Source organism: Nannospalax galili, unplaced genomic scaffold (genome assembly GCF_000622305.1).
Source record: "Nannospalax galili isolate Female #2095 unplaced genomic scaffold, S.galili_v1.0 scaffold806, whole genome shotgun sequence".
Taxonomy (NCBI): domain Eukaryota; kingdom Metazoa; phylum Chordata; class Mammalia; order Rodentia; family Spalacidae; genus Nannospalax; species Nannospalax galili.
In genome coordinates, this window is record NW_008355419.1 from 555,682 (window position 1) to 566,232 (window position 10,551).

Here is a 10,551-nt window from a genome sequence, read left to right on the forward strand (position 1 = left end):
TGTGAGGGTTATGCCTGCATGTATGTAAATGTACCCATGTCGTGCAATATCCATGGAAGTCAGAAAAAGACATCAGATTCCCCTAGAACTGGAGTTACAGACAGTTGTTAGTTGCCATGTGGGTGCTGGGAATTGAACCCGGGTCCTCTGCAAGAGCAGTTAGTGCCTTTAACTGCTGAGCCATCTCTCCAGCCCGTCTTTTTATTTTAATACTGTAAGTCTACAAAACTTAAATTCTGATGTCTGATTTATCTATTATTTTTCTTTTGTTGTCTGTAATGTCATAGCAAGAAACCATTGCTGAGCAGAACATGGTGGCTCACAGTCTGTAGTCCCAGCATTTAGAAGGCTGAGGCAGGGGGATTGCAAGTTCAGGGATAGCCTGGGCAACTTAATGAGACCCTATCTCAAAATTTTAAAAATGAAATGAAAGCTGGGGTTTTGCCTGCCTAGTGTGTGCGGCGACCTGGGCTCGGCCCAGTGTCATAGGAAAAGCTGCTGTTGAGGTTGGTTTGTTGGTATGAAGTTGAGCACATTTTGTTTGTTTTTGTTTTTTGAGACATGGTCTCACTTTATAGCTGAGGCTGGCCTTGAACTGCCTTACAGTTCTGTTTCAGCCCTTCCAAGTGTAGGATTACAGGTATGAGCCGGGCTTAGGCTTTTTTTTTTTTTTTTTTTTTTTTTTTTTAAGGGAGGAACACAGAACTGTAGCAATCTAATTAGATCGATGAGGGCCAAACATGCCTTACACCCCTTACACCTTCCCCTTCTGTACCTTTGTCAAGTAATAGCCTAAGATTTCCCTCTGGTAGCTCTTACCTGTGCAACTGTCTTTTTGGCTCAGAAGTTCTCAAAGTGTTTTTTTTTCCTAATGACCTGGAGTTTAAAGATTTTTTTTCCAGCTACGATGTGCATACAATCCCCTGCACTTAGAGACATGCGTCTTTCAGTGCATCTTGCAAGGCTGGGATTCTGCCCTTTTCACAAGCTGATGCCAGTGTTCCTGGTCTGTGGAGCTACGACGGCACCTTCGAGTTAGGGACCATGAGGGGCATAGATTTTCCATGAAGCCTCAGTTTGAGTTGGGCTTCTGATTTACTGTGCAGCTAGCTGAGGGAAAATATGATAGGTGCTGTGCTGTGAAGTACTCTGGATCATATGCTCAGCAGAGCAGGCTTTTCGACTGGAGGGTATTTTTTTTGGCATTAACCAGAACAGAAGCAATAGTGTGGGCAGACAGAGGCCCCTGAGAATTCAGCTGGTGATGGGGGCGGCAGCACAAGTACATGAAACCGCATGATTCACCTGACTCAGGATTTGGAAAGAGCATGGTTGCTAGAGGACTGGGTCTACAGTACAGCATGGCGGTTTGCACAGGGCAGCGCACAGGAAGGCATATTTGGATTTAAATTTAGGTTTTCAGGAGAGTGCCGTAGACCTATGATTGCACTCAGACACAATTTATTTATCAGCTGGGTATGTTTTGGCAGGATGAACAGAGGCAGGGATCAAACAAAATCATTAAGAGCCTTGGTAATCGACTTTAAAACAGACCCAGATTATGGCATGCTTAATAAATATATTCGAAGTTTCAAAAACCGTGTTTGCTTTTTAGCACTTCAAAGCAGTGTCCTCTGGCCTAGCTCAGGCTGCCGCTGCCGACTGCAGCCCCTGGAAGTCATCTCGTTGTGAGGTGCCGCTGTTCCCTTGAAAACGCCTCTTCTCCCGCAGGAAAGTTAGAAGCTGTTCTCCATGCCAACGCTTCTCGTTGCTCTTTTTCAACATTCTGTTCAGCATGTACAGAACCTCAAGGTCCTTCCATGCTGGGGACCTCCAGTAGGCAGGTGGATGCCCCTGTCATCCTTCTCCTGGCTGGGGGGTACGGGGGGCGTGTATTTATATGGTGAGCTGAATAACAGATTGAATAGCAGCTTCACTTTATTCAAGTTCTGCACCTCACCTGTGAGTAGACACACAGGTTTTTATTTTTTTGTTGTTTCCTGGCAACGTGTCAGTGGGGTAGCAAAATACCATGGCAGGCTACCTACTTGTAATGCAAATGAAGTTGTTGAGTATGTGTTTCTTCCTTTCCGTGTCTTTTTTTTTTAAGGCAGTGTTTCATTACGTGACTGGGCTGGCCTACAAGCCCTTGATTGATTTCTCCTGCCTCAAGTTTCTGATTGAGCATTTTATGTCCGTGTTCATCAGGGCTGCTGATCTGTAGGCTCCTGTGCTGCCTGCATCTCGTTTGATGCCAGATTGGTGGTGGAAGTGGGTGTGTTCCCTTCAGTGTTGAGAGTTTAAATATGAGTAGGGCTAATTCTTGGACTCACCAACCAAGCCATCAGGCCTTGGGCTCTATTTTAAACATTTTGGCTTTCATGTATTATTTACTAATTTAAAAAAGATTTTTAAATTTTTATTTCATGTGTATGTTGTGAGTGCCTAGGGGGTGTTTTTGGTGCCTTTGGTGGCCAGATCCGCCCTCCCCCCTTTTTTTTTTTCTTCAATCTTTTTGAGTCAGGGTCTCCCTGTAGTCCAGCTGGACTGGCATTCGCTATGCAGACCAGGCTGGCCTCGATCTCACAGAGACCCTCCTGCTTCTGCCTCCCAAGTGCTGGGACTAAAGGTGTATACCACCACACCCAGCAGAAGATCCCTTTTAACTAGAGTTGCAGGCAGTTGTAAGCCACATGATATGGATACTGGGAACTGAACCCAGGTCCTCTACAAGAGCAGCAAGTGTTCTTAATCGCTGAGCCATCTTTGCAGTCCCTATTTACTAGTTCTTGAGCTAGGGTCTTGCCACTTTGCCCAGGCTGGCCTTGAACTCCTGGGTCAAATGATCCTCCTGCCTCAGCTTTCTGAGTACCTTCCCAGGGACTGCAGGAGCACCACTGCACCTAAATTGTTAGTTTGAATAGTCAAGAATTCACAGAAAAGCTGCAAGACAGGATGAAGATACCCCATGTCCCTGTCTTTGCCAGGCTGTAATGTTGGCTCTGTTTCATAGCACTGTTTATACCCACTTGGGCTTGGTTGTGGCACAGGGCCCAGCCACAACACCCACGGCATTAGCCCTGATGTCTGTCCTGATGTGCTCTGCCTGTTTTCAGCTCCCTAGACTGGCTGGTGGCCCATGTGGCCATCTCTTCTCTGCTGACCCCTTGGCAAGGTATAGCCACGTAGGTGGGGCTGGTGTCCTAGCCACCCATCCAGGGCTTTAAGTGCAGCTTGTTCACACTGAGGAAGGGTTATCAGTGGTTCCCAACCACCTTTCTGGTCTGGTTTCAGAGTTGGGCTGTAGACCCTGGGTGCATCTGTCTCTGGTGGCCCTGCTTACCCAGAAGGGAGCACCATGTGAACATTTCTCCAGAGCTGACAGTATCTTGGTAGGACTGTTGTATGTAGCACTGTACCCCTGCCCCTTTGAATGAATCTCAGTGCCCTGCAAAGAAAGTCCTCTGCCTAGTGTCCCTCATTGGCGTCAAGATTCCCAGTTCCCTCTTGAGCACAGCACCCATGAGGATCCTTTTCCCTTGTCTCCTTTGCTGATACTGTTTGGAATGTGCTGTTCTTCAAGCAGAAAGCCAGTAAAAGATGGCCTCGGCCACATGTGAGTGCCGGCCCCTTTATGATGTCTAAGAGAAACAACTTTACCAGCTCAAACCCCAGCTTGAGTGCCACCCTCAGAGGGTGAGGAAGTGGGAGGGGGCATAGTCATTCAGAAGGGTTAGACGTGGAAAGAACAGCCTGGCCAGAGAGGACAGCTTGATTAGAGAAACCATACACTCCCGATTCTTGTGCCTCAAGGGGGATGGGGGGTGCGTTAGCAGCAGTTGCTATTCTTGAGGCCTGTGAGGTGTGTGGCTGCAGTGCAGCGAGCTTAAGCAGCTGCTGTGTGACCTGATATATGATGTTCAGCATTATGTCCTCCTAGAGGAGTCTACAGTGTGTATGTGGAGGGGAGCAACTCTGTTCAGGCTTTCTCTTAGAAAGTCACTGACAGCCGGGCATGGTGGCGCACACCTGTAGTCCCAGCACTTGGGAGGCAGAGGCAGGCGGATCTCTGTGAGTTCAAGGCCAGCCTGGTCTACATAGTGAGTTCCAGGACAGCTGGGGCTACAGGGAGACCCTGTCTCAAAAAGACCAGGAAAAAAAAAAGTCACTGAGAAAGGAAGTCCTGGGGCGTTGGGTCTGCCAACAAGCTTGGGCATGCCCACTGTGCTGGTTCCAAGTGAGGCCTCTGGGTCCTGGTTAGAGGCCTTGCGACTCCCTGTACAGGTAGCCAGCCACTGCCTCAGTGCCCCTTTTCCTTCTAGGCTATGGCATACGCTTCTGAGGATGGGGTTCTCACAGAGGCCATGATGGATACCCGTGTCCAGGATGCTGTTCAGCAGCACCAGCAGAAGATGCAGTGGCTTCAAGTAGAGAGACCCAGTTCTGAGGCCAGTGAGGTGCCATGCCCTAGACTGCTCAGCAGCTGAGCTGAACCTGGACCCAGGCCTTGCATACCTGGCTGGGGACTCCCAGTGTCTGTGACCACACTACCCCTTCCTCCTTCTCTGTTCCCTTCAGCATCTGGAAGAAGCCAGCACTGCCCTGAATGCCTCTGCTTAGCTGTGGTCTGTCTGCTGGTGGTGTGAACTTCTTTGTCTGCCCCGTTCCTACCCCCCAGTTTTCTCCTCCTTCCATGATTCCTGGTTGAGGGTGCCATGCAGCCTTCTGCCCCCAGGACACTGGTGAGACCTGTCTACTAGCCTAGATCAAAGAATGGAGGAAGCATAGTGCTGAACCACAGCCAATGGCCATGGCTGTGCCAGTAGTACTGGGGCCTGCAGGGACCAGACTGAGGGTAAGAAGGACCCTCTGCTGTCCAGCCATGCCTTGGCCCCCACCCTGCCCACATCTGTGCCAAGAATTGGCCTAGCTCTCACTTAGTGGGGTTGATCTGATGCTGGATAGCCTCTGGCCGGTGGCATCTAGGCTTCAGAGGAGCTGCTGCCCTACCTGTGAATGGATCTGGGCCTTTTTAAACCAGAATCTAATAAAACTGTGACTGACTTGCTGTTTTTGTCTCTTGAGAGGAAGGGTTCTGAATAAAGGGGGCACTCTTATGGCCCCTGGGGTCAGAGATGATGGAAGAAGCAGAGGCTGGAGCTTTCTGGAGAATTTACTGGCCAGGCAGAGTGGGCTTCACAGTGAGGGCTGGGATACCTGGGGCCCCCACATCCTTATTGCTGCTGAGGGCCCGCCCCCCAGTCCCACCCTCCACTCGCACACGCCCCATGCACATGCTCCCGTGTGCAGATGGGCACAGGTCCTGACGGCCTCCCTTCCCTCAATGCCGATGGACTGTCAGACAGACGGACAACAGGTGCACAGGAAACAGCGGCTTTCAATGAGATGTGGCCTTAGGCCGGCATGACCCAGGCCAAGCCTGTCCCCATTGAGGACCCACTACCCCTGGCCCCAGCACCTCTAGGACAGAGCCTGCCTTTGTGTCCTGCCCCCTGTGGAGGCCTGGCTGCTGTCCCTGAAGCCTGGTGGCCATCCCCACCCCAGCCCCCACCCGACCCCCTTTATAAAAAGAAGAGACAGCACCTTCCACTGGACTTGCCCGCTGGCCACAGCCCAGCTGGCCACAGCCCAGCATCCCCTGGGCCTGAGGCCGCAGTCCCGTCCTGCCGGCTGGGTGTCCACGAGGTCCTTTTACATGTGTACAGCGGCCCCTAGTCCCGTGCACTCACAGGTGCCGTGGGCTGGGGTGGCCGTTGTGGTAGAGCTTCTGCTTCACGTGCACCATGTTCCCTGTGGGCTCCTCGAAGGGCCTGTGTGGCCGCCGGCCCAGCTCCCGCAGGCTGTACAGCTTGGGCAGCCAGGTCCACGAGCCATCTGCAGGGGGACAGGGCAGTCAGGCGGCCGGGCTGGGCCAGGAGTGGTGCCCGCAACACGCGAGGCACTCACCATAGCGCCGACCAGCCCTCCAAGCACGCACAGCGCAGTGCAGGACACCATCCATCCACACCAGGAACCAGCTGATGCAGAAGCCCAGCAGCAGCCCCAGCATAAGGTCGATCTCCTGCTTGGTCACATTGTCCGTCACAAAGTAGTTCTCGGAGGCGTCCACCACTGACTGGTCCCCGTCGTACGGGATCACGTAATGGATGTGGTGCCTGGGGGGTGGCAGGGCGAGCTGGCACCTCTCCTGCCAGTCCTGGCCCAGCCTTCCCCAGGTCTGCACTGGGTGGGCCGGGGCCCCCAACGCGGATATGTGATTCCTACAGGGCACCCTGGAAAGTTTTCTGAAGCAGTCCCCATGTGCTGGATGGGTAGGGGAAATGGCACCCCCCAGGCCCAGGTCCCCTAACTGGAGAGCTGCTGGGACAGGTGGAGGCCACACCCCTGGAGACCAGTGAGGTTCGGGAGAGGCAGGAATGTCTGGGAGTAATGTTCCACTCAGTACTTTGTCCTTTAAAGGGTCCTATATGGGGATTCACAGTCCGCCTACTGGCCCTGGGGGCATCTGCCAAGGTCCCAGCAGGACCCAAGGACCAAAGCCCACTAGATTTGCCCCTGGCCTTTGTACTTTCCTCTCAGGGTGCCATCTACAAGAATACCCCTCCACAGTCTTCCTACCCAGAGCCTCTAGCCTTCAGCATGTGCCTCCCCTGTCCATGCTCCTGATACTGCTGGGGGTCTTGGGGAGACTTTTCTGTCTCCTTAGCCATGTCCATCATAGACCCATATATCTAGTGCCCACTCACTCTTCCTATGATGGGCTGTTTTCCCACTATACAAGGCCATGCTGAACAGTTTCAAGGCCTCTCCCCTGAGTCTAAATACCCACCAGGGCCCTGGTCTTTCTGTGCCTCAACCACACTGTGCCCCTTTGGAGTGCTGTCATAGGCCCTCGTCATAGGCCCAGGTTGAAATTACCACAGTCCCCATGCTCTTGCTCACTTCAGCTTGCATTGGAGCGCCCCACATGGCTACCTCTGGCTGCTCACCCCACTTTCAGAGTGGGCTGAACACCACTTCCATGAAGCCCATTGGTCCTATGAGTCCATCCAGGTGGTGTGGCCCCACTGATGCTCCTTCCAGATCACCAGTCTGGATGTCAGGCCCCACTGGCTTTGGTTACTGAGGTGCCACGGAGCCATATTTTTGCACCCCTCATCTTCCTAACAGTGTATGGGCTGCCTGGGTTCCTGCTACATGGAAGTCTCTTCTGCACCACCCACTCCCAGAGCCTAGTGGGCAGGCCTTCTTGCCAGTGCCCACCATGTCTGCTAGGAGCTTCAGCTGCCTGTGAGTTTCCATGTGGGCTCTACAGACACCTCAAACGCAAGCTGAAAATAGCTCTTCGCTCCCAAACCTGCATCTCCTTCTCCTCCTCCCCTCAGTGAGATGCTGGAATCTGCACCTACCTACAGTAGACCCTCAGCCTCCCTATCTACTCTGAGGGACTCTTACTTTGTGCCCCAATGCTAATAATGTCCTTGGGTACAATAGGGGAAACACAGATCCCTTCCTCACAATGGGTTGCTATCTTTAAACCCAAACCCAGGCCAGCAAGGACAGGGAGGGGCAGTAGTGACATTACTCAAATCCCCTTCTGATCTTCCTGGGAACCCCTGGGGTTAACTCTGTGGTCTATGTTATGGCCAACCTCAGTGGGCAGAGCTTAGGCTGCCAGCCCTCAGTTGGTTAGTGGAGTGGCCATGATTGACACCTGGCAATCATCACTCATCTGATCATGAGCTCATCATCAGTCACTGTCCATCATCGTGATGCACAGCTTATTGATCCTAGCACAGAAAGTGTGGCTGCCCCAGCCCTGGGTGTAGCTCTTCTAGATCATCAGTGGTTGCTACAGGCTCTGGTGGGGCTGGGTCAGCCTGGGCCCCGAGGGCATTTCTCCAGACTGTCCCCCAAACACAGTTGTTCCAAGGAAGGAAACAGAAAGACTAAGCTACCAGGGAAGAAGGACCCCAGGCACCCTAGAAGTAGGGCAAGGTGGTACCCCGACAACCCTGGGACTCAGGAATTCAGGGGTTTAGAGGTCATATGCCCCATGGTTGACTTAGGCATTTGCAATTCCCTTCCCTGACCTGGTTCCCCCTAACTCTACATCCAGCCCTTACAGGTAGGGGCTCAGGACTTTTTGATGAAAGCAGAAGGGTGTGTTGTGTGTAAATGTATGTCTGCAATATGTACATACGCGTGTCCTGCCTATGCAACACATGCTGCTATGTGTCCACTTGAGATCCAATGTGTGTCATGTATACACGTAGTCCGCATGCACAGGACACGGCGTGTATACTGTGGACATGGGCCCCCACAAGCCCCACACCCATGCACTGTGCACACTTTGGGCATGAGCATGGTGCGTCACACATGAATGCACATACACTCAGCTTCGCACCAGCCACCCTCTGTGGGATGCTGTCATGTCCATGGATCTGTGTGTACACACAGATGCTGATGTGCTTTGTTCAGAACATTAGTTTACATACATGTCTTCTGCATAAAATTCTGCAAATATGCATGTACAAGGCAGACACATGTGTACACTTACTCTGCATAGTGTATACACATGGGTAAACTGTTGAGGTCACATGTGTACATGGTATATGCACAGATGCCTCATGTGCAAACCCTGCAGTTATTGCACCCACGCCAAGATGTTCTGACATTTTCCCTGAGCACACAGAACTGTATATTGTTTTATATACATGCACTTTTCATACACATATATGTCATCAATATACAAAAGTGCTTTGTACATCGAATTTACATATCCTGTATGTAGAGTTGTGTACAAAGCACAGACATGTAGAGAGACACACGCAGAAACACTGTCCACAGCAGGATGTGGCTCTCCACATTTTCGCGCACACAGGCCTTGCTTCAGGGCCACTCTACAGGTGTCTGTTCACATGGGTCCACAAGTACTCTAGATACTAGGTGAGATGCACATACATACTCTGTAAACAGACTCTAAAAACACACCCTCTGTGTCCAAAAGAACCTTCAGCTGTCATGGACAGTTATGCACTAATCATGTTACAACAGTCCACACATGTAGCATACATTCCTAACGTTCACAGAGTTGGCAGCTGGGCTCAGAATATGGGCACTGTTTGCCTTGGGAAAGCTTCAGACCCCTTCTACAAACATGGCCTAGGAGCAGCAGCGCTGACCTCATGTCTTTCCTGAGCCTTCTGATGTACCAGACAGACCATGTGCACCAAGCTGGAGCACAGGGCTCTCTGGGAATGTGTGGTCACACAGCAAACTCTCCCACCATGCCCAATACAAATGAGGGTTATGTACACCTCCTTTCTATTTGCTCTAATGCCCATGATCTGCAACACACCTGCCTGTATCCAGGGCCATGTATACACTTTGAAGACATGCAACTGTCCTGACACACGCCCTATGGCCGTATGGCACAGACTCTGGAGCGGGACTGCAGAGTGGGGTAAGGAACAGAGGTTCTGGGGTTTGGGTCCCATCCTTTCTTAGCTGTGTGACCTTGGGCAAGTCTACCCTTTAAAGCCTCTGTCCACTTCCTCCTTGTCTGTCCGGTAGGGACGACGGTCATCGCATGGAGGCATCACTAGGATGAGTACATGCGGATGTGCGAGCGCGCTGTGTACGCACATGTATATGCACAGACAGTACACACATGCGCGGCTCATGAGAAGATGTTTATTTCGTACATGGACGTACAAACATGCAAGGCCAGAAGACTTCATCACTACACATGCACAGAAGGGGGAGGTCGCTGGAGGTGTGGTGGGTCTCACTATGACCTTGAGCAAGCCCCAGCCTACTTCAGCTCCTTCTGTGTACAATGAGCGGTTGTGGCAGGTAGGTGTCCCTCAAGGTAGGCCCTTCCTTCCTTGACCTTCTACACTTGCCTGTCCTGGGTTTCCCCCAAAGCCCATGGCCACAGAAGGCCAATAAGGACTTGCACTACAGGGAAGACTCCACTGTCCCAGCCATGGCCCCTCCCGAAAGGCTGGGCCTGGCTTCCACTACTCAGGGCTGCTGCTCTCGGGCCTCCAGGTCCTGGACCAGGAGGCTTCAGGGCCTATTCTGCCATCAGCAGGCAGCCTTTTCTCCAAAGGAACTGGGGGAGGTAAGCCTTCTTTCCCGGGAGACAGCTGGCCAACTTGGGGTTCCCGGTGGACAGACAGCCCCTCCCCCCAGCACCTGGCGGGCAGAGGCGGCCCCCACCGTGCAGTCCGACTCTGCGGCCCAGCTCCCGGGCCGAGTGGGGCCCGCTGCACATGTGTGATCACGCGTGTTGTGCCCAGAGCTGGGGCGCACTCACCGGCCACAGTTGCAGTGGCAGACGCGGTCCTCGCCCCGCAGGTGCGGGAGGATGTAGTTGTGGAATCGGTCCAGCAGCGCGTTCATGTCCATCAAGCACGCGATGGCCTGGAAGAGCCCATGACCAGTCAGCGCGGGGTGGGCCGGGCCGCAGCGGGGGCAGGGCAACGCGGGGCAGGTGGGGTAGGCGGGTGGGGGCGAGCGGGG

The 10,551-nt window shown here is 52.7% G+C and overlaps 2 protein-coding genes across 2 annotated transcripts in view; one reads left to right on the top strand and one right to left on the bottom strand.

The window, feature by feature from the left end:
• The window catches only part of LOC103749754 (ATPase family AAA domain-containing protein 3), a 23,857-nt gene extending 18,793 nt beyond the window's left edge, over positions 1 to 5,064 (top strand). Inside the window, exon 16 of the mRNA XM_008852599.3 lies at positions 4,323 to 5,064. Coding sequence (XP_008850821.1) covers positions 4,323 to 4,487 — 165 coding nt within the window. The 3' untranslated portion in view covers positions 4,488 to 5,064. The remainder of the gene's footprint in view (positions 1 to 4,322) is intronic.
• A 95-nt stretch (positions 5,065 to 5,159) lies between these two features.
• Positions 5,160 to 10,521, bottom strand: Tmem240 (transmembrane protein 240). The gene is made up of 3 exons (XM_008852684.3): positions 10,346 to 10,521; positions 5,968 to 6,176; positions 5,160 to 5,895 (listed from the first exon to the last, which is right to left on the bottom strand). Exons 1-3 carry the CDS (start codon positions 10,435 to 10,437, stop codon positions 5,747 to 5,749), a joined length of 450 nt encoding a protein of 149 aa, XP_008850906.2. The 5' UTR covers positions 10,438 to 10,521; the 3' UTR covers positions 5,160 to 5,746.
• Positions 10,522 to 10,551: the final 30 nt, after the last annotated feature.

Coding starts and splice junctions, on each gene's coding strand:
- Tmem240 (XM_008852684.3), bottom strand. CDS start 10,437: ATGGACATGAACGCGCTGCTGGACCGATTCCACAACTACATCCTCCCG. Junction 6,177..10,345: donor TGCCACTGCAACTGTGGCCG/GTGAGTGCGCCC, acceptor GCCACCCCCCAG/GCACCACATCCATTACGTGA. Junction 5,896..5,967: donor GAGGGCTGGTCGGCGCTATG/GTGAGTGCCTCG, acceptor GTCCCCCTGCAG/ATGGCTCGTGGACCTGGCTG.